Source organism: Equus caballus, chromosome 1, assembly GCF_041296265.1.
Source record: "Equus caballus isolate H_3958 breed thoroughbred chromosome 1, TB-T2T, whole genome shotgun sequence".
Classification (NCBI taxonomy): domain Eukaryota; kingdom Metazoa; phylum Chordata; class Mammalia; order Perissodactyla; family Equidae; genus Equus; species Equus caballus.
Genome location: NC_091684.1, coordinates 32,430,121 through 32,453,003, shown reverse-complemented (window position 1 = coordinate 32,453,003; position 22,883 = coordinate 32,430,121). Strand labels below are relative to the sequence as shown.

The 22,883-nt window shown below is 48.9% G+C and overlaps 1 protein-coding gene across 1 annotated transcript; it reads left to right on the top strand.

The window, feature by feature from the left end:
- Positions 1 to 13,499: 13,499 nt before the first annotated feature.
- Positions 13,500 to 17,435, top strand: MARVELD1 (MARVEL domain containing 1). The gene is made up of 2 exons (XM_023641386.2): positions 13,500 to 15,740; positions 16,505 to 17,435. Exon 1 carries the CDS (start codon positions 13,672 to 13,674, stop codon positions 14,191 to 14,193), a length of 522 nt encoding a protein of 173 aa, XP_023497154.1. The 5' UTR covers positions 13,500 to 13,671; the 3' UTR covers positions 14,194 to 15,740; positions 16,505 to 17,435.
- Positions 17,436 to 22,883: the final 5,448 nt, after the last annotated feature.

The window sequence follows — 22,883 nt, the reverse complement described above, 5'->3', positions numbered from 1 at the left end:
GTCAGTCCCCGGGGAGAGCGCGGTTTTGCTGGCGCGGGAGCGGGGCGGGGCCGCATTCCTGCCCAGGGGTGCGGCGGCGGCTGGCCCTGCAGGGTACACGTGACGGATGCCCCCTCCCCTGGGCCCAAGGCCAGTGCGCGCAGCGCTGAATTCTTTGCAGCGTGTGGCCCTCTGCAAGTAGACCTCCATCTCCTTACACTCACCTCCCAGACCACTTATATTCTGACTCCAGCTTTGAGGGAGCGGAAAGGACTGTCAGTGCGGTGGACTTCAAAGCCAGAATGTCGTGGGTTCGGATTTTGGATCAGCTGTGCAACCTTGAGCCAGTTACCTAAATGAGACTATATTAAAAAGATTTTATTCATTCATTCGGCAGTGGTCCATTAGGGACCTACGCTGTCCGAGTTCCTTGACAGGCAGTGAACAGAAGAAACCTATAAACCCTGAGGGAGTTTACAGCTTAGTAAGGGAGGCCGACTTTAAAAACCCTAAAACGTTTAGTTGTGATTACAACTGTGATCAACATTATGGCTATGCGTAAGAGGATAAAATGGAGGAACCTATGCTTCCTCTGGGAAGTCTTGGAAGGCAGAAGAAGTAACATTTAAGCTGAGATATGGAGGAATTGAAGTTGGTCAAATGAAGAAGAGGGTTTAAAGAAGAGAAAATTGTAGGTGCTAAGACCCGAGGTAGCTTGACTCAGGAGAACTAGAAATGAGGCGTGGAGTAAGGCTAGCACGGGAGAGAGTTGTGGGGAAACAGAAGACAGAGGCAGGCAGCAAAGAAACTTCTATTTGATCCCCTGAGGGGAATAGCATTATATGTATCTATTTAGTAGACATTTTATTGCACTTACTATATGCCAATAATGTCAGTCAGCACTTTACAAATATTAGCTCATTGCATCCTCATGAAAAATTTGTATTATTAGAAGGTCACTCTGGCTGCAGCTTGGAACTTGCATTGGAGAGAGCAGAAATGGATGCATGATGTCCAGTAGGCTCTTGATAAATGCTTCTTTACTTCCTTGGAACATAGGAGTTGTTTGTGCACTGGTTCAAAAGTGGTCAGCAAGGGCACCTAGGTGTATGCAGCTAGGTCTCCCTTACTTCTTTTTCACTTCAAAGCTGACTTTCATTGTTATTCAAGTTTGATTTCTCTTTTGTAAAAGTACCAAAAGGAAAGAGTAAAAGCCAGCACAGCGGGATCTGTGGGTCCCTTTTTGCAGGGTGGAGGGGATGTTTGGGAGCTGTTCTTCCTCATCCCACAGTCTCGGGTTCCTCTCTCTGCCCTGCACAAAACAGCATCAGCTATGGTGATGGATGGGAACTAGACTTTTGGTGGTGAACACGATGCCCTTCTATACAGAAGCTGAAATATAATGATGTACACCTAAAATTTACACAGTCTTATAAACCAACGTGACCTCAATAAAAACACACACACACACACAAAAACATCGGCAAGTGCTTTGAGGTAGTTAAAAGGGTTTTTGACAGTGGTTTCTCTTTACTTTTCCTGAAGCCCTGGGGAGATATTGAAAAGAACAAAGAATTCAGCAATGTTCATCTCCAATAGAATCTATCTCCAATAGATCTTTTGGCCAACTGCTTGGCTGAGTGGACTGTGCAGACTCCTAAACCAGGAGGCGGGGCTTCTGAACCACGGACTCCCTTCACCCCATTCTCAGCAATAGGAAGGCCAAACTCTTGGCACATCAGTGCTTTGAGAGCCTAGGAATTCTGACGCCATGAGCTCAGAAGAGCACACCAGGGGAGGAATTGGGAACTCGTGGCTTCTGGGTCAGATGTGACTAAGGCTGGGTGGAGAATATCTGGTGTCTCCACTCATTTTTGCAGGCATGTGACTGTATGCTTACCACACAGTGGAACCATTTCTATTGTTACAGCTTTATGATTCAATATTTCCGATGAGAAGATGGAGCACTTCCACAGTTTTGTGGGCTATACAAGAATGGGGAATCTGGGACCGACAGAACGCATCTAGGATCCACTCCCCAACAGAGTCCTGTTTAGAGAAGGTCGACTCTGGGGAACGGAGCCCTGGTGTAATTCAGGCTGCGACTTGGTTTTACCAGGGATCAGATTAAGGCGAGCGGAGTGAGGAACACTCCTTGGGCGAAATATTTAAGGGGGCACCAAAAAACTCAGTAATCAAGATAAATAGTTTAATATAATATTTTTAAAAATCAAAATTGATGCAAAACATCCGTGGTGAACTAAATAGCAACATTGAAAATAAAGACAAGCTGTTGTTTGTTTTATGACCTTGTGTCACTTTGCAACAGGAACAGTCATTTCCAATCCGCCCAAGGTTCCCAGGCAGGTTGCCATTGCATCCTCTGTCAATTGGCTTTATGAGGGTTGACAAGAGTGTGTGAACAGATTGGGCAACACAGTGCTTTATATATGGTCATATGTGTGTGTATATATACATATATATATTTGTGAGGATGATTGACCCTGAGCTAACATCTGTGCCCACCTTCCTCCATTTTATATGTAGGATGCCACCACAACATGGCTTGATGAGCGATGTGTATGTCTGCACCCAGGATTTGAACCAGCGAACCCTGGGCCACCGAAGTGAAGTATGTGAACTTAACCGCTATGTCTCCAGACCGGCCCCTATGGTCATATTTTCTGATTGTAGAACTTTTAGTCACTTTTTCCATTTGGTTCAAAGCATGGGGGGATATTTTTGGTAAATGCATATAGGGGCACACATTTATCCTTTTGCCTCAGCCTCCAATATGGCTCAACAAAGTGTTAGTTTTTAAGAGAGTAGAGTCTAGGACAGGGGTTCTAGCTGTTCAACCTTAGGCAAATGACTTAACCTCTTTGCTTCTCTATTTTCTCATCTATAAAATGGGAATAACCATACCTACCTCTCAGCATTGCTAGGAGCATGAAGCGAGGTGCTATAGGCCCAGCACTTAATCTAAACCTTGCTACGGATGCTAAACCAGCATTCAGCTCCTTCCATCTCTATTCTGCAGGAGTTGTTCAAGCAGCTGGACATTTACAAATGGTCCCCCAGTGGGGCTGAGACTTGCTGCCATGGGTTTGTTGTTGCAATCTGTCCTGTTCTCGGAGAGCAGAGAGAACTTTCACACTCAGCTGACAAGCAGCAATGTGACTCTTGAGTCAACTCTGTTTTCTTGATAAATGATTCTGGTCATTCTAAACTTTGTAGAAAGCATCCTTCTGCTTAGGACATTACACAAGGCAACTTACTACAGTCCTCTTCTCTAAACTTAGCATCAGAGCAGGCTGAAAATGGCAAAGTCCTACAGGCAAGCTGTATATGATAGAAACACTAAAAAAATTCACCATTCATGTAGATTAGAATTAAAGGTCAGTATTATATTAGTCTTCTCAGGCTTCTATGACAAAATACCACAGACTGGGTGGCTTAACAACAGAAATTAATTTTCTCACAGTTCTGGAGGCTGTAAGTCCAAGATCAAGGTGCCACCTGGTTCGGCTTCTGGTGGGAGCTCCCTTCCTGGCTTGCAGACAGCTGCCTGCTCACGGAGCCCTCACATGGTGGAAAGAGCGAGAGAGCTCTCTGGTATCTCTTCTTATAAGGACACTAATCCTCTCAGATCAGGGCTCCACTCTTCTGGACTCTCTCATTTAATCTTAATTACTTCCTCACTCCAAATACAGTCCCCTTGTAGGTGAAAGCTTCAACATATGAATTTTGGGGGGACACAAGTCAGTCCACAACAAGTATGAACTCACGGTTTTTAATATAGAGATAGGTAGAAATAGAAATAAATATAGCTATAAATGTATGCTTATGTTTATACGTGAATGTGTACATGTATACGTGTGTGTGTACACACAAACACACATGTTCCCCAGCTGCGTGTGCTGAGAGGGCCTGGAGATGGCGACACTCCCATAGGAACAAGCACATTTAGCACCCACACATCGATTTCTCAACACCATTCTCCACAAAAGGAACCACAGCTCCTTGGAGAAATGATTGATTCTACCACTGGGGTTGAGAAAGTTCAAGATAATCCTAGAACATCTTTGCCAGAAAGTAGGAAGTACTCAAAGAATGATGGAGACGTGTCAAAAGGATTGGGAGTCAGTTTATAAGGGCTGCCATTAGCCAAATGTGGAGCATCAAAATAAAATACGGCAGTAACAGATTATAACTCAATGGGTAAAATAAGAATAAGTAAGTCCATGAGTAATATAAATAAATAAATAAGTAAGCAGAGGAGAAGAGAAACATCTTCCTTACAGTAGAATGCCAACTAACAAATGTGGAAGGAATGATGCAGTTAAAAAATCATTGATAACTACTGAAACAGCTTGTGGCCCATTATAAAAACAAGGACTGTAATAGTTTTGCATATTTTCTCTCTGTTATGCATGCATACTGTTTTTGTACATATTAACCTTTTTCTTCTTCTCTCTCTTCCCGTTTTTATTATGTGTGGAAGTTGTTGCAAGTTGGTGTTACAGTTTAGCCTTTAGGTAACAGTATAGCCAGTGGGACTATGACAGAATCTGAGAAGTATTTAATATAGACTGTTGGGACTCCGTGTCTCCTCATTTTGAAGAGAGGGTGAGAACTTCTTCACTTGTAAGAAAGCTCGCTGTTGCTCGTGAGGTGGAAATGCGGAGTTATTTCCTTGTTGTATGGAAGTCCAAATGTACACAGAAGGTTGCGTATGGAAGTTGAGTCTCCAAAGCGGACTGTGGCAGTTATCTCTGTGATAACAGAGCAGAGTCCTATAAAAATATTTCTCATTTTCCAGTGGACACAATGCTCAGCTCTGTCAGTAGAGGGAGCTGGCCAGACACTGGAGGAGGAAGGGGTTTCTCTCCTTGGGTAGCGCGCCTTCTTCAGTGCCCACTCCTGGAGCACGTGTGGCTTCTCAGGCACCTGCAGTGTGGGTGGCTTCGTCAGCACCTGGGTCCTACAGCACATGGCAGCCAGCAACACACAGTGGCTAGCAGCTTCTCTTGCCACCCCCGTGGGTGGCTTTGCAATAAGTCGTGGGGGGCATGCAACAGCTCCCTGTGAATGATTCCCTCCAGCATCCCAGATGGCTGATTTCTGGCAAGTTCTACAAGCGCAGCACCTCAGTGACTTCTTTGCCATCCTCTGAGCTACGGCCACATCCTCTCTAATGAGGAGGAATCTTGGCCCTGGTGGGAGGGAGGGTAAGAGAGCTCTTCTTGGGGGTCTGTGTCAGCCCTAGGGGCAGTGGCTGCTCCTTATGTCTTTTTTTCCTGTATATTTTAGAGTGCTCTTTCACTTCTTATTAGCTAGCGCCTCGGTACTCCAACCCCCTTGTATAGTAAATAATTCCTTATATTGAAGTTTTCCTGTTCAAATTACTGTGTGGTTTCTGTCTCCCGATTGGACTCTGACTGATACCGTGGAGAATGACAAGACTGATAGGGTGGTGACCAGGGATGAGGAACCTCAAGGGAGAGCAGGTTTTTGTCTTCCATTCCAATGATGCTTTGAGAACAAGTGAGCCAACGCTCTTTCAGAAAACTCTATTGATAATAAAGCTGACACATCCGGAGCTCTAAGCACTTTACATCTCCTTTAACCCCTACAATAGCCCCCCGAGACAGTGCCGTTGCTATTAATCTCATTATGCCAGTGAGGGAGCTGAGGTTACAAAGCTTGCAGGATATCATATGTGGTCCAGGTACAAAGGTTGCAGACAAACCACCTAGAACTTCGTGGCATAAAGCAGCCACTTTATTATGCTCATGATTCTGTGGGTCAGGATGTTTCAAAATGTACTTGGGATTTGGTTTTATTCAGGAATAGTGAGGCCAACAAATCAGGAGATGGCTGCCATTGGAAAGGTAATTTGTTACTCACAGTTCCCAAGAGGAGGGGGCCTGCCTGCCACCCAGGGCCACATGGCACCAGGGACAGTCAGGGGGTAGAAGGAGCTGGGGGAAGCATGGGTATGAGCATTGATGGTGGCTTTTGTGGGAAAAAAATGGGTGAAGCAAAGTAAGCAGGCTAGGCAGGTTTAGGATCGGCTAGTTTGAATGATTCCAGAAAGCTCTGGGGCATAGGGACTGTCTCTAGTTGTTAGACACCTGACTCTGGGATAATTACGGCAGAGGAATATTGCCTCCTGGAGTGTAAGAGCCAAAACCGAGGAGGTGGTTCAGAGTATGGACTCCAGATTGGTTGGTTCACATGTCAAAGGTGTGCTCGCAGGCACACTGTCTGCCGTCTCTAAGAATTAGCTAATCCTGGAAGAGGCAGTGCCCCCCTGGATCTGCAAGGTCCCGAGATGCCAAAACATCATAAAATACAGAAAATAAAAAGCATGAATGATACACTGGAATTCAGACAGAGCACAATGGGAGTGACTCGTTTCTAATCCACGATGTCAGAATTCGACTGGGCATCTTGAACACCGAGGTTGACTTGACAGCTGGGGTTGGAATCATCTGAAAGCTTGTTTCTTCTATGTCTGGTCTGGGTGCCTAGGCCGGGAAAACTTGAAGACTAGAACTGCTGGCTGGAGTGCGTCAGTGCCTTCTCGATGTGGCCTGGAGCGTGGTGGCCTCAGAATAGCCAGGCTTCTTCCTCAGGGACACAAGTGCAAGTTCTAGTGCACAAGGCAGAAGTGGCACTGCCCTTTCTGACAGAACTTGGATGTTGTACAGTGCTGTTTCTGCCATTCTGTTAGTTACAGTTGAGTCACAAGCCTGCCCAGATGCAAGGGAAGGGGACACAATCCCGACCTCTTGATGGGAGGGAAGTCAGAGAATTTGCAGCCAATTTTTTTTTTAAACCATCACAGAGTGGGACTAGGATGCAGACTCTGGCGGTTAGGCTCCAAACGCTGCTTGCTTCGTTACAGCGCTGTTATAAAGAACACAAATCTAAGTCAGCTCAAGTAAAGAAGTGGGGAGAGGGGCTGCTGTAAAGCAACAGCAAGTTCACAGAAACGAAGTCCAGCTGAACAACCTGGAGCAAGTCACAGGCGGCTGTTCCCTGCCTCTCATTCTCTCTCATCTCTGCATGACTGCCTATGATGGTTATTTTTTTTAATGGTTTTTGTGAGGAAGATTGGCTCTGAGCTAACATTTGTTGCAAATCTTCCTCTTTTTTATTTTTTCTTCCCAAAGCCCCAGTACCTTGTTGTATATCCTAGTCATAAGTCATTCCATTTGTTCCATGGGGGACACCGCCACAGCATGGCTTGATGAGCAGTGTGCAGGTCTGCACCCAGGATCTGAACCCACAAATCCAAGGCCGCTGAAGTGGAGCATGCGAACTTAACCACTACACCACTGGGCCAGCCCTGTAGTTCTACGAGTTCTCTGGTTTCAGGTCTTACTTTCAAGTCTTTAATCTATTTTGAGTTAACTTTTGTGTATGGTGTATGATAATGGCCTACTTTCATTCTTTTGTGTGTGGCTGTCCAGGTTTCCCAACACTGTTTATTGAAGAGATTTTCCTTTCTCCACTGTATGTTCTTGGTTCCTTTGTCGAAGACTAGCTGTCCATAGATGTGTGGTTTTATTTCTGGGCTTTCAATTCTGTTCCATTGATCTGTGGTTCTGTTTTTGTACCAGTACCATGCTGTTTTGATTACTATAGCCTTGTAGTATATTTTGAAGCCAGGGATTGTGATGCCTCCAGCTTTGTTCTTTTTTCTCAGGATTCCTTTGGCTATTTGGGGTCTTTTGTTCCATATAAATTTTAAGATTCTTTGTTGTATTTCTGTGAAGACTGTCATTGGGATTCTGATTGGGATTGTATTGAATCTGCAGATTGCTTTAGGCAGAATGGACATTTTAATTATGCTTATTCTTCCAACCCATGAGCATGGAATATCTTTCCATTTCTTTATGTCCTTGATTTCTTTCAATAATGTCTTATAGTTTTCAGTGTATAGGTCTTTCACTTCTTGGTTACTTTTATTCCTAGGTATTTTATTCTTTTTGTTGGGATTGTAAGTGGAATTGTATTATTGAATTGTATTCAAGAGAAAGAGAATTGTATGCTCTTTCTGCTAGTTTGTTTTTAGTGTATAGAAATGCAACTGAGGGGCCAGCCCAGTGGCGCAGCGGTTAAGTGCTCACGTTCTGCTTCGGCAGCCCGGGGTTCGTGGGTTCGGATCCCAGGAATGGATATGGCACCACTTGGCAAGCCGTGCTGAGGTAGGCGTCCCACATATAAAGTAGAGGAAGATGGGCACAGATGTTAGCGTAGGGCCAGTCTTCCTCAGCAAAAAGAGGAGGATTGGCAGCAGATGTTAGCTCAGGGCTAATCTTCCAAAAAAAGAGGGGTCAGCCTGGTGGAACAGCAGTTGTTTGCACATTCTGCTTCTCAGTGGCTTGGGGTTCGCCGGTTCGGATCCCAAGTGCGGACATGGCACTGCTTGGTAAGCCATGCTGTGGTAGGTGTCCCGCATATAAAGTAGAGGAAAATGGGCACGGATGTTAGCTCAGGGCTAATCTTCCTCAAAAAAAAAAAAAGAAAAAAGCAACTGATTTTTGTAAGTTGATTTTGTACCCTGCAACTTTGCTGTAGTTGTTGATTATTTCTAATAGTTTTCTGGTGGATTCTTTATGGTTTTCTATATATAGGGTCATGTCATCTGCAAACAGCGAGAGTTTCACTTCTTCCTTTCCAATGTGGATACTTTTTATTTCTTTTTCTTGCCTGATTGCTCTGGCCCAAACCTCCAGTACTATGTTGAATAAGAGTAATGAGAGTGGGCACCCTTGTCTTATTCCTGTTCTCAGAGGGATGGGTTTCAGTTTTTCCCCATTGAGTATGATGATGGTTGTGGATTTGTCATACATAGCCTTTATTATGTTAAGTTACTTTCCTTCTATACCCATTTTATTGAGAGTTTTTATCATAAGTGGATGTTGGATCTTGTCAAATGCTTTCTCCATGACCCAATTTCTTATAATAAATCTATCTGTCCATCTACCTATCTATTCTGTTTCTCTGGAGAACCCTAATATACTACCCCTTTCTCTTCTGTGCAGACCAGGTTCCTCTGCCTACTCAGAATTTCTACTGCCCCCAAATTTGCCTCTTGTACTGGCTTTGTTACCCCAGCACTAGCTCCATTCAGGAATGACCATTCAGCCAAATTCCAGGAGAAGAAATCTGATAGGCCCAGCTTCAGTCAGAAGTGGAGTAGGGGAGTAGGGACAGGCCTTATCGTGTAAATATACCATGTATATCTAGAGCCACCACTCCAACAAGGATGCTGGTAGGGCAGAGAAGACTACCATGGGACAGGCAGGCAGACCTCTCAAAGCATTTCAACGCCATTGAAGATTCCTTTTGCTTCTTTCGATCTCTGAATGCCAAGATGCTGGCTACTGTGGCATCTTCCAATGGGTCAGGGAAAGGTCCTCTTGAGATTCTAGTGGCTTCTGTGACCTCTGATCTCTTTGGGCCATGGCAGTAGTGTCCTACTCTACCTGTCTGGGCTAGGGGTAATTTCTTGGCAACAGAGAGAAAAACAGAGTTGGGGAAAATATCCCTGATTTATGACATCCTTAAGAGGCCCCAGTAGGAATGGGAGGTTGGAGACCCACGTGGTACTGGAGGGGAGACCACCATTTGCTTTTGCTGTGTGTGAGTAAAGAGTTTTTTGTGAAATTAGACCTAAGGGGAAAGTTCATGGTTAAAGTAGATTCAGGGAATCTAAGGCAGCTGTAGTGTTCTAGTGGTCTGGAAAACTGAATTTAGTTCCTACCTTAATCTGTCTGAGTCTCATTTTCCTCAGCTGTCAGGTGGAGATAATGAAATTACCTGTCTCGAAAGGTTGTTGCAAGGGCTAAGGAGGTGATGCAGGTTAAACACTCACCACAGAGCATCATCTGATGAGGACCTGGTGCCAACTCCAGCGTAGCCCTTGGGGTCCACTCTTTCTGCTTTAAAGCTCTATTCATGGGTGAGTTGGGGAGTTAGGGGGGCCCATCCCTCTTTCCTGGCGCCCTCTCGCATAGCATGGTGAGAAATGGAAACAGCATACACAGTCAGACTCCCCAAGTGCAGATCTCAGGGCCTGTAACATCCCTTCCCTTGTTCCCAAGTTTCACGGGGGCAACACGGAGGGGCCCGGGTAGATGTTACCCATGCAGGGGGTTTGCATCACGGCTGAGAAGCACTGAGCTTGGGACACCCACCCCTGCTCCTGCTACCATCACCACTTTTAGAGTAAGCAATAAGCAAGCCTGCTCCTTGTCTGGGAGAAGATGTTCCTTCATCCCTCAAAGTTGCTGGCTGCAAACACAACACTGAGAAATGGTTGGGGGAAAGAGTGGTCACGGCCTTGCATTCTTGGCACACCTAGCGATAACATCCAGGGACGCTCAGGACCCATGGTGGACTGCCTCACCCAACAATGCCCATCCCCCACCTCTGCTTGTCAAAATTCTATCCATCCTCAAACGACACTTCATTCTTGAAGCTTCCCCACCTCTCCCATCACACATACTCTCTCCTTCCCTTTTGTATTTTCCTTATAATCCTCATCAACACCTCTCTTTTATGTCCTAACTGTCCTTCTCCTACCAGCAGAGTGCAAACATTTTGAGGGCAGGAGTTGGTCCTCTTCATTCCTGCATTTACACCCAGATCGTTTGCATCCAGCAAGTGCTTACACCGTATTCCTTGAGTTGGAGGAATCCAGATCTTTGTGCATGGTTAAGCTTTTGCAGAGTCTGTGGACTGCCCCTTGGAATGTTTTCAAGATTACAGAGGCTAAAAATATCTCCCCAAAGCCACCGCATTGCACTTCCTAAAAAGGAGCAGGACTTGGTTCACCAGACTGAAGGTTTGTACCCACCAGGAGGCGCCCTACTCTCAAAGCTCCAGATGCCTTTTTTAGAAGAGGGAAGGACTGATTTTCTTGTTTGCCTCTGTTTGCTTACATCCCATACTCCTCACAGAGACAGTTTGTGTGGCATAACCTCCTGTCATCAGTCCAGAATTCAGATTCAGCCTCCAGCCGCCCATCCTAGACCTAGCCCCATTCAAGATTGGCACCCTCAGGGGATTGATGTCCCTCCAGGGGCTGCAAAGGGATGCTCAGGGGAAGGTCCCAACATTGGGATCAGAAAACCTAGGTCTGAGTCCTCACAATGCCACTTACTAGTTATGTTTCTTTGGGCAAGTCACATAACCTTTCTTGGCCCCTGGATACTAGCTGAGAATAAAATCTGGGAAAGTGTATACAAGCATTTTGAATGTGGACCTGGTGTCAGCCACACCTGGGCTCCTGTTTAAACTGTCACCCATCAGCTCTGTGAACTTGGTCAACTTCCTTAACCCTCTCAGCCCTGGTTTCCCCATCAGCGAATCAGAGCAAAGAGTGGTTATTCTATAGAGTTGGTGTAAGGATTAGGTAGAACAATGAATACAAAGTGCTCGTCATGGTGCCTAGTGAATAGTAAGCATTCAATTCATAATAATCACATATATGTTGTGTATTTTTAGCTTCTAAATGGTGCCCAGCACTTAATACTTCCTTAATATCTATTCACTGAATGAAAGGATGTCACAGATGAAGAGATTGAGGCACAAAGAGGTTAAACACACACACACACTCACACACGCTCCAGCGCTGGGGAGTGGTGAGGCAGCGATGAACAGCCAGGCTGTCCACCTCCAGAGCCTGCACCCTGAGCCTCTACGCCACACCGCCACACCGCCACACATAAATACGGGTGTTGCGCATCACCATTTGTTCATTTAAAATTTGCATTCAGAGCTTTCTTAGTTACCTGTAGGCGGGGCTGAGTTGGCAGTGAAAGGCATTAGCCCCCCGAGAAGCCACATAGTTTTTTTCCCCCATGGGGAGCCAGAGTGCTGGAAGAGGGACCTGCTCAGCCAGGCCAGGGGCCAGTGGCCTCATCCCATGACCAAGAGATGAGGGACTAGCTCTGCAGGGTAGGATAAGCTGGGGGTCTGGCACATGCACAATCCCCAGGGTAAGAGGGGTCCTCTCAGTTCCCTTGCTGTGCCTGCAGCCACTCTGGCATCCAATCCTCTGACATTTACTGAGCCTCCTGTGTGCCAGGCGCGGGCAAAGATGGATAAGATACGATAACCACTGGTCACGGTGAAGCAGACTCAGAACTGCTGCAGAGGAATGCTCTAAGTTGTTCTAAGGAATGCTCTAGAAGAGCCAGTAATCAGCAGCCTGGGAGGCTGGACCAAAGGAAGGAACATTTAAATTGGACCTTGAAGGATAAGTAGGAGTTTGCCAGCCAAATGGGGTCTGGGAATAAATGGCATTCTGACCTTACGTGAGAAACTTAAGCGGTTTGGTGGGGTTGGCATGCTGAGTGGGAGCATGGGTAAGGAAAGTGGAAAACCAGGAAACTGGAAGTCAGTCGGGGCAAGATTGTGAAATATACCCATAAATGAGGCAGAACCCCATCCTGTGGTCAGTGGGGGAAGCAGTATGATAAGGCACCAGGTCTCTGTTTCAGAAAGATGCCGCAGCGCACAAAGATTGGATGGCAAGGGGAGAGAAGAGAGACCAGCCCAGCCGCAATGACCAGCTTCGTGGTCTTAACGCCTCCAGCTTCTTTTCCTCCTCGATAAAATGGGGACAATAATTGTATATATCCCCTGGGTCGCTTTGAGGCTTAATTGAGAACACACGTAAAGCACAGTAATAACAATAATGTCAAGCGTCCTTAGGCTGCGTCACTGGCCACTTTGCCTAGCAGTTAAGCACATGCGCTTTGCTGTCTTAGACCTGGGCTTGGGTCCTGGCCACGCTGGGAAGCATATTCTTAATCTACGCCGGACTCCATGGCAAGGAGGGTTGGAAAAAGAGATTGGACTGACAGGACTTTGCTTCGTGGCGTGTGGGAGGGGCAGTGGGGTCTCTGGTGGGTGATGGTCCCTTTCTCGGACACGGAACTCGGATGGCTGAGACAAAGTCTGAGCCCAGCTTTGAACAGGTAAGTTTGAGATGGGCGCTGGCAGGATATGCCGGATGTCCAGGTGACGCTGGATGTCAGTTCCAGCCCAGCATTGCTCTCCTCCAGCGCCAAGGAAGGGCCAGGAGGCCCTGGGAGGTGCTGGGACAGGAGAGAGGAGAAAGAAAAGGGCCCAGCCAGAGGCTGGGAGAACGCTCCAGAAGACAGCCTTCCCCTCTGAGGCTGGAGGGAAGCCGGGGACGCAGGGCGGGCAGAGTGGACCCAAATGTGGCAACCTTCCCCAGCCGGAGGGGGCGGCAGGCCGGCGGCGGGCTGGGGGGTGCGGGTGCCCTCGGCCCTGCCCTGAGGAGGACGGAATCCGAGCCGGGAGTCTGGCGCCTCCGGGGAAGGGGGGCGCGAGGGTGGTGAGCGAGGCCCAAAGAGAGGAGGCAGGAAGCCGGGAGGAGCGAGCGGGGGTGGAGACCCAGGAGGAGAGGGGAAAGGGCGGGTAGGAGGGGTGGAGAGAGGGAGAGAGAAAGAGCGGAGGGCTGGGAGGAGGAGAGAGGGGAGGAAGGGTGGGGAAAAAGGGAGAGGAAGAGAGGAGGACCAGGAGCGGAGCGAGAGGCCGCGGCGGGCGCAGCGGGCACGTCGGCCGGGCCGCCCCCGCGAGCAAGGCGCCGCCATTCCGCTGCTCGGGGCGCCGCCGCCGCCGCCACCGCGCCCGGGGGCCATGCTTCCGCCGCCCCCGCGCCAGCCGCCGCCCCAGGCGCGCGCGGCCCGCGGGGCGGTGCGCCTGCAGCGGGCCTTCTTGCGCGGCCCGCTGGGCGTGCTGCGGCTGCTGCAGCTGCTGGCCGGCGCCGCCTTCTGGATCACCATCGCCACGAGCAGGTACCAGGGCCCCGTGCACTTCGCGCTCTTCGTGTCCGTGCTCTTCTGGCTGCTGACCCTGGGCCTCTACTTCCTCACGCTGCTGGGCAAGCACGAGCTGGTGCCCGTGCTGGGCACGCGCTGGCTCCTGGTCAACGTGGCGCACGACCTGCTGGCGGCCGCGCTCTACGGTGCCGCGACGGGCATCATGATCGACCAGACGCAGAGTCACAGCTACTGCAACCTCAAGGATTACCAGATGTCCTGCGCCTACCACGCCTTCCTGGCGGCCGCCGTCTGCGGCGGCCTCTGCCTCGGCCTCTACCTGCTCTCGGCGCTCTACGGCTGCTGCCGCCGCTGCCAAGGCGAGCAGGAGGTGGCGTGAGGCCACTACGCCGCGGGGCGGGGGACCCTCCAGAGACCAGCGCCCCAGTCCTCCCTGCCGCCGCCGCCGCCCCGCGCCCGTGCGCCCTGGCACCCTCCCCTTGCCCTGCGTTTCCGCCGCAGCCCGCGCCCAGGCGCCCTGACACGAAGTTCGCTCCCGGCGGCAGCGCCACCGCCCAGAGTCCGGATCGCTGCATCGGACGCGCAGTCTCCAGGGACCAGGGCAGGGCTACATCCGAGGGGCGGACGCGCACTCTCAGACCGGCCGCCCGGAGGCGAAACCTTGCGGTTCCTCTTCCCCTTCCCTGCGGAGAGCGAGACGTGGACAGGCGCCGCGTAGATCCGGGGGAGGCTCCCAAATTGCAACCAGTCTTCTGGCTGCGCCGCTTTCCCCTCCCTCACGCCCCGCGGTCGGAAGAGCACCCCTTTCCCGGCCCCTCTTCCAGCCTCGAGTGCTGTAAAAGGCGGGCACGCCGCCGCGGGCGGAGCTGGGGACAGGCCTCCGCTGGTCCCGGAAGGAGCGACGAGTTTGGTTTCAGCTTGAGATTTTGCGGGCATCCTGCGCAGTCCTTCCTGGCGCATTCCTCGGTGCTTTGATGTCGTGGGGTGGGGCCCGTTTGCAAGGTGAGGTTGGACAGGAAGGGCCCGCAGGCTGTACCATTATACTTTTGGAGTCTCTCTCCTCTGCCTGCTCAGCCTTTGTCCTTGCGGTTCCTGGAGGCCAGCCTAACGCACACTAGCTTCCCTGGCCTTGCTTTCCTCTCACAGGCTTCTGCTCCATCCCTACCTCCCAACATCTTTTGTCTTAGAGATCCCACAACGCCGTCAAGGAATGTTAGGGTGAGCCCCACTCCTTCCTTTTGGATGGAGACAGAGCACCACTCCTTCCTACAGATGGAGACAGAGCTTGCTCTTGGGAACAGCCAGAGTAAGATTAGAACCCCATCCCTGGACTTACAGTCCAACGCTGTTTACATTAAAGCAGTGGGTGTTCCCAGGAATCCTGGCTCAGCAGCTACCCTCTAAAAGAGGGTTGCCAGACCAAATGGGTTTGTCATTTGTCAAAGGTGCTGTCTCCCCTTCTTGGAGATTCACGATGCTCATTAGCATATCAAAGGCTCTGAGAAGTCCCGCTGTAAAAGAAGCCCAAGAAATTTAGTCTCCAGCGTTAACTGCTTCTGGACCCGGACCAGTTTTTCCCACCTTGAGGTTCCCAGCAGCCCTGTGCTGTCATTCATTCCTAAGGGGCCCAACTCCTTGGCTACAGTCCGTGTGAAGATTTGGGAGCTCTCTCTTTCCCAGGGAATTTCTCTAGCAGAGGAAGAAGACAGCTGCCCCTGCCAGGCCCGCGAGAGGCCTGGGAACTGGCGGATTTGAACATTCCTTCACGTTGTTTGGGAAAGGAAGCCAAGGTTACCCGGATGGCTTCCCAGTCAAAAGAAACAGCACCTGTAAGAGATCCTGGCATTGACCGTGAGCAGGGGTCACGCTCACCAAAGAGAAGACAACTCTGGCGCTGGGGTGAGCAGCTGGCCCAGCGTCTGTCAGGTGAGAGGCTTCTTGGTTTTCTGGAGGGGGGTCATAGGCCTTTGAATGAAAACCTAGAGCCCCCTCCTTCCCTATAAGTTAAAGGGTTTTTATTCAGAAAGCAAGTTGGCGGGGTGACAATAAAAACCACAAAGTTCAAAGAGTTGTGACTATTCAACCTTTTTGCTAAATCCTTCAAAAGTTTGCTCTTTGAAAAAAGTTCAGTCCTCTCTGGATCAGAAATGAGAACAGGGGAGGCCAGAATGTGTTTTTGTGAGCCCGTTTTTACAGCTTAGGTGGAGAGGTGTTAGGTTTCTCTTGCGGTTGTGCAGATCTGGGTGGGGGTGTGGACCGCTTACGTAAGTGTTACAGTCACCACCGTAGCATTTGTCTAGCCCTACTAGGCATTTCATTTCATTCTCCCAACAACCCTATTGAGGGGGGTTCTATTATTATTCTCATATTCCGTATGAGGAAAATGAGTCACAGAGAGGTTAAGTAACTTGTCCAGAGTCTCCCAGTTAGTGAGTGGTGGAGCGAGGATTTGAACCCTGGCAGCCTGGACCAGGCTGTACTATATACAGTAGGGGGTCAATACGTGTTGGATGTTGTTCACATGGTTATCTTCAGTGTCTTGGGTAGGCTAGCATCCTGCTGCCACTCTCCAGGCAGAGTACCTGTTGCCTCAGCTCCAGCCACTAGTGTCAGCCAGCACCTGGGAGTGGGCTTTGCTGGGATCCTTGGGGTGCCTCAGAAACCCAGTGACTCTGGTTCTTCTGTTGCAGGTGTCCGTGTTGCTGAGGCCAGGCAGATTCCTGGAGCCGGTCATGCCCACCTCTCCCAGGGCCTGCTTCCCTGGGCGGGCAACACCATTCTGGCCTGGGCCAGCTGAGAGTTTCAGAGTGGGGAGAGGGAACGGCCTCTGCCCAGCAGGTTCTGTTCAACACCATCCAATGGAAGAGCCAAGATGGGTGGGGATTCGTTTTGCCTTAACACAAGAGAAATCCTGATTCTCCTCATGCTATCACTTGAGGACAAGATTCCAGACCCCTGAAACTGAGCTGTGTGCCTCTCTACCCTAAACAATGGGTTTTAGCTCCAGCTTTTGTTCCTTTTCTCTTTTTTTAGATCACTATCTATGCTGCATGCTCAGCTCAGATCCAGCCCCCCAAGGACCTCTTCTTTGCCCCTCCACCCATGGTGCTCTGTCTGTGGTCAGTTGACTTTACTCAGGAGCAGACAGTTCCTTGCCCTTCATGGTACCCTATCCATCCAGATGTGCCTGAAACATTCCAGGGCTCACTGGCTCTTCTAGATGTGCCTTCCCACTTGGCCTCCAGCTGCTTCTCCAGATGTGAGGAGGATGTGTAAGATGGCCCCCACACCTATCCCCTCCTCCCCTTCGAGGCCTTGTGCCATAGGAGTGGCCACCTGACCTGGCCCAGAACTTTTGGGTATTGGAGGCATTTCATTGGCCTCCGTCTTTGGAGTCCAAGACTCAGTCCAGCCTGATACCACCGTGGGCTGCTCTCAACCCAGACCTCTGGGACCACTTGCGGACCCAGGAGATGATGTCTCCAGTATTCTACAAAGGCCATAAGAAAGGGTGGGAGTGGGAGGGGTGAGGGTGGGGGGGAGAGGGGACCGATGTGCCTCATTCAGTAGTTTAGTGGTGAATACTAATATGCTTTTCTAAATAAAGTTTGATTTGTCTGATCTTGGTGTATGTGTCTTCTCTCCTGGCCCCCTGCAGTAACCCTCTGTGCCAGGTCCGCCCGGCCTCCCTCTGTCTTCTCACTATGCCACACGGCCCTGTTGTCTGCCTCCTCTCTGCCTCCCTGACTTTCCCTTTCCTTTTGGGAGAGAAAGACAAAAATGAGCTCACAAATTTCCAGTACAGTTAGGGCAGGACACAGGAACCAGAGGGAAGAAAACAGCCTGTGTCTGTTTCTGGCCGAGGCTGGCGGGAATTCCAGAGGTTCCTATCCTGGATCTCAATGGGCACTCTGTTTGGGAAGCTCCAGTGCCTGATGGGCAGGCACAGAATGACTGTGCTCATGGAGCCAGAAGGGTCCTGTTCTAGTTCAACCCCATCATTTACAGAAGGAGAAATGAGCCCCAGGGTGGAGTGGCAACTTGCCTAATGTCACCTAGCTGACTAGGGGCAGAATTGGGTCTCCTGGAGCCCAGGCTCTGGTCCTTTCCTGCAGACCACTGCCTGCTCTAGTGTTGCCTCGTGGGCACACCCACTTGGTTTTCCTCCCATCCCAGCCGCAGCCTGAGGAACTGACAGTGCCCTGGAAAGGGCCGGAGGGCAGAGTTCACAGGCTTCCTCTGCGGCTCCTCCCTCCTATGCCCTGGGCCTGAAGCATGCAGCCAGGAAATAGGATTCTCCTGGCAGATCTCAAAACCCAACTAGAACAGGGATCTGACGCTGTGTGTGCCCCACATTCACTCTCTTCCAAAGCACCCTCCCCAGCATACAACGCGCACACACACAAGCACACACACAGGCACAGAACCGCCTCTCCGTGGTTTGTTTTGGGATTTCCAGGGTGGAGGAAATGTCACCACTGCCCAGGCCCCTCCCTTACTCCCCTCTTCCCTCTGGGGCTATTCACAAATTTCACTCAAAATAAAAAGTATCCCCCCACCCCCCCATGCAAAGGCTGGTAAGTCCCTTGCTCTACTTTAGCTTGGTGGATAATTTGCAATTGAAAATGTGCTTCTACCGGCAATACCTTCTTTGATCTTCTCAACAGTCTTAGACGTTGTCATTGTCACTCCCATTCAGTAGACCGAACGGAGCCCCAGAGAGGAGAGGGCCCTATCCACGGTCACACAGGCAGGGGCAGGATGGGACTGGAAGGTAGATGCTCTCTGCCTAGCCTCGCAGCCAGTTGCTAAGCCCCTGTGATCCCCTGGTAGGCTCCGAAGTTTAGGTGGGGTTTGGGTTTCCCTCCTGGAGACCAGGTGTTCAGGAACTGTCTAATCTGACATTTCCTGTTCAATGCTGCGGGTATGTTGAAATAAAACACCGCTCCTCGGGGATATTATGAGCCCCTTTGGGTCTGGGGAGTCCTAGGGATTTGCTCATTTATGTCTATTACTTTTCTGGCTTTTCTAAGGAAAAGGGTGGGGTGGTCAGTGGTGACAAAGAGAGCTAATAAACCAACATTTTCAGGTATAAAAGGAAGGAGCAGGGATAAGGGAGAGAGAGGTCTGGTTAGCACTATTTATGTCTTTATTGCATGTTTTTATAGTAGTTACATGTAAAATAAAATAGCACTATATACTAAAAAAAAAATTAAACTATACAAAAGTGTACAAAGTAAAAGGAGAAGTCATTCGATCATCCTAATCTCACTCCTTAGAGATAAACCATTCTTAACTATTAACTCTCCTTCCTTAATTTTCATAACTAATCAAACATACATGGATGCACACAAACACACACCAATATAATACATTCAGACTCTTCTACAACTTGCTTTTTAAACTTAACAATAATATAGTTCTAACCCTTTCTAAATGTCCATATGAACAGTCAGAGACTGCAAGAATTTTATGAGCTTTCTGAAACATTTGTAACTTTCCCACATCCGTTAACTTTGTTACTGTCTTGGCTGCTTCCTATAGAGATCTTAGCAAAACCCTTAAAGGCAGGTGGGTCTTTTTTTACCAATGAGGAAATTGAGGCTTAGACGATGAAGTGGCTCCCCCAGGTCTGTACTCTTTCTACCCCTACACGGCCCAGTAGCAGGGAGGGAAGCAAGGAGGGGAGCACTGCGGCAGCTGTATCTCGCCTCCCAAGTCTGGGGAAAGGAATGCCGGGGACAAGGGTTAGTAGGGGCAGCTGGAAAGAGGTGGATGGAGGGCCTGAGACTTTCTGGGCTCCATGCGGCAAAGGAGAGGTATGCTGGGGAGGTGGCCAGAACCCAAGGAGAGCACTGGGCATAGCCAGAAGGAGGGTGTGGACTACCCGCACCAAACTCATCAGCCTGCGGAAATTCCAGTAGGCTCCTAAGCCGAAAGCCCTTTTGCCCTCCCTGTTCCATGACCCCAATCCTTTTGAAGAGGGTGACTATCTGGGGTCTAGGCAGGCACCAAGGTGGTAATGTTCCTTCCTTAACACTGAGGTGAGGGCAAGCTCCTCCCTGAGGCGGTTCCTCTGAGGCTTTGTACCTGCGTCTCCCTGGGGTAGGGTGCAGGTTCTCCTTGCTGCATCTCAGGAGTCCTGAAGGGGGTGCTTTGATGCCCCGGTTGTAAGCACCTCTGGGTCAAGGTTAGGAATAAGGGAGAAAGAGAACTCACTTTATCAAGTGTCTGCAATGAGCCAAGAACATGACGGATACCTTATAGAACATCTCTTATCCTCACAAGCCCATGAAGTCTTAAATACCCCCATTTAACAGACATGGAGACAGGCTCAGCAGGGTAAATCGATTTGCCCAGGGCACTTGACTAAACAACAAAAACAAGATTCAAACTCAGCTCGGCGCTACGCCATGCTGTTTCAGAGGATTTCCCAGCAGACCAACTGGTTCTCCCAACCGTCCAAAGACTTCACCCAGAGCTACACTGGATTTTGTAATAGTTATATCTTGAGCTAAGGCAGGAAGGAAATACTGTAAAGAAAGTTATATTATTACAAATCTGAATTACGTCAGCTTCTCTTCCCAGTTTACAATGAAAGTGGACAGTTAACCTTCAAGTTTAATCAGCTCATTGTGCTGAGGTCACTTTCCTGGTCCTTGGAGACAGTCCCTCTGTCTGCCAGATGTAAGAAGGATGTGTTAAGACTACCCCTCCACCCAACCCTCCTCCCTCCCAGGGCCTCCTGCCATAGGTATGGCCACCTGACCTGACCCTGAACTTTTGGATACTGAACCCTCCACCTTTGGCAATCTTGTCCTGTACTCAGTGCTGTCTCCTTCTGTGTCCCCTAGGCAGCTGGCATGACTGGCTCCAATTTTCAGGTGAGCTCAGCCTGTGATGTCAGAGGTGAGCCCAATCTCTTCTCAGTTGTTTGATCTTAGGCAATTTACTAAAGCTCTTTGCATCTCAGGTTCATCACTTACTAAGTGGGGATAAGACTAGTACCTGCCTCACTGGGCTGTTGAAAGGGCTGAGGAGACGATGCTCATGGAGCAGAGGGCCTGGCCGCTCATCAGCGCGGTTCAGCTCTCAGCAGGGCAACGCTGTTGGGAGGACCTCATAAGATAATGTTGGTAAAATGAAGAGCCTGGGCCACAGTAAGGGCTCAGTAATGTTAATTCCCTTCTCCCTCGCGCCACTCCAGCTCTCTCCCTCCTGTCTCTCTAGGAATGACAATCTCATCAGCCATGGATTGATCCCTCTACTGTTCTTTCTTGTGTCCAGATTTGAATTTTCTTGAAAAGATGGCACAGAAGTGTTAAAAAATTGTTACCTCCCTGAAGGTCGGGACCTTCTTCTGTACAGAATCCGAGGTCTTTCTTTGCCCTCCTTTGTGTTCCCTTTTGCAGTCCCCAGACTGTGCCTCTGCCCTCCAGCTGTTCTGCCTCCTTTCAGCCTGGAAGGAAGACTCACTGATCTCATCTTGTTTCCTGGGGTTCCAGTCAATCCGGAGAGATGGATGACCACGAGTTCTCAGGTGTCAATGCTGGGACGTTCACAGACTCCCCTCATTGTTTGTTTGGAGGATCTTCTGTGACTGCATTCAAATCAAAATGTGTCCAAGCACAGGGGGCGTTTCCAGGAACAGCTACGTGCTTGGCTTCCCTAGCAGCTGCATATCTGGGCATTTCACAATACATCTTTCCTCACTTCCTTGGTAAACTCTGTTGTATTTATCTGCTTGTTGCCTTCTCCTCCCAGCCGTCCCTAGGAACTAGTGAACTTGCTGGGTTTGTTTTCTCTTTTAAGCTAATTTGATGAACTACCTCAGTGATCTTAATGTAGGATGCCAAAAGTCCAAGGTCATGGGGTCTTTTTGTAGTTACTGTGATAGTAATAATAATAATGATGACATTATAGTTGCTAATGGCATTAATAGTAATAAAGATTACATGATGTCCCCATCATATTCACCATTCACAAAATATTTTTACATTCATTATTTCATTTCATCCTCATATGAACAGATAAAAAGTGGCGATAAAAACTGCATTTTGTAGATAAGGCTCAGAGAGGTGAAGTGGTAGCCTAGGTATTTCTTTTTTTTCTTCTCTTTTTTTTTTTTTTTTGAGGAAGATTAGCCCTGAGCTAACATCTGCCACCAATCCTCCTCTTTTTGCTGAGGAAGACTGGCCCTGAGCTAACATCCATGCCCATCTTCCTCTACTTTATATGTGGGATGCCGACCACAGCATGGTTCACCAAGCGGTGCCACGTCCGCACCCGGGATCCGAACTGGCGAACCCCGGGCTGCTGAAGCAGAACATGTGAACTTAACTGCTGCGCCACCGGGCCGGCCCCTAGGTATTTATTTTTTTAAAAAACCGGATTTATTAGGGTACATGATGTGCATTAAGCTGGGCATAGTTTAAATACACACTTTGAAGAGTTTTGACATATGTACACACTTGTGAAACCATCACCACAATTAAGACTGTGAACGTATCCATAATGCCCCAAAGCTTCCCTGTGCCCCTTTGTAATCTCTCTTTTTTCCTTTTCATCTCCCCACCCCAAGCAACCACTGATCACAGACTCCCCTCTAGTAGATTAGTTTATATAAGTGGAATGTACAGTATGTGCTTTTTTTTTCTGGGGGAGGGGGCAATGCCTGGCTTTTTTTACTCAATTATTTTGAGATTCATTCATGATATTGTGGTAACAATAGTTCATTCATTGTTATTGCTGAGTATTATTCCATTGTCTGGATATACTATAATTTGTTTATCCATTCACCTGTTGATGGACACTTGTGTTGTTTCAAGTTTTTGGTTATTGCAGATAAAGCTGCTGTGAACATTCTGTACAAGTCTTTGCGTGGGCGTATGCTGTCATCTCTCTTAGGTAAATACCTAGCAGTGGAGTGGCTCAGTTGTGTGGTAGGTGCATTCTTTTTATTGTTTTTAAATTGGCTATATTCCAGATGAAATTTCTTTTGTGTGTGTGTGTGTGCTCTCAATGGGCATTTGTATCAGGGATGGTAATTCTGGACTTAGAATAAACTGG

What these genes read in the sequence shown, in the direction of transcription:
- MARVELD1 (XM_023641386.2), top strand. Translation starts at nt 13,672, where the DNA reads ATGCTTCCGCCGCCCCCGCGCCAGCCGCCGCCCCAGGCGCGCGCGGCC.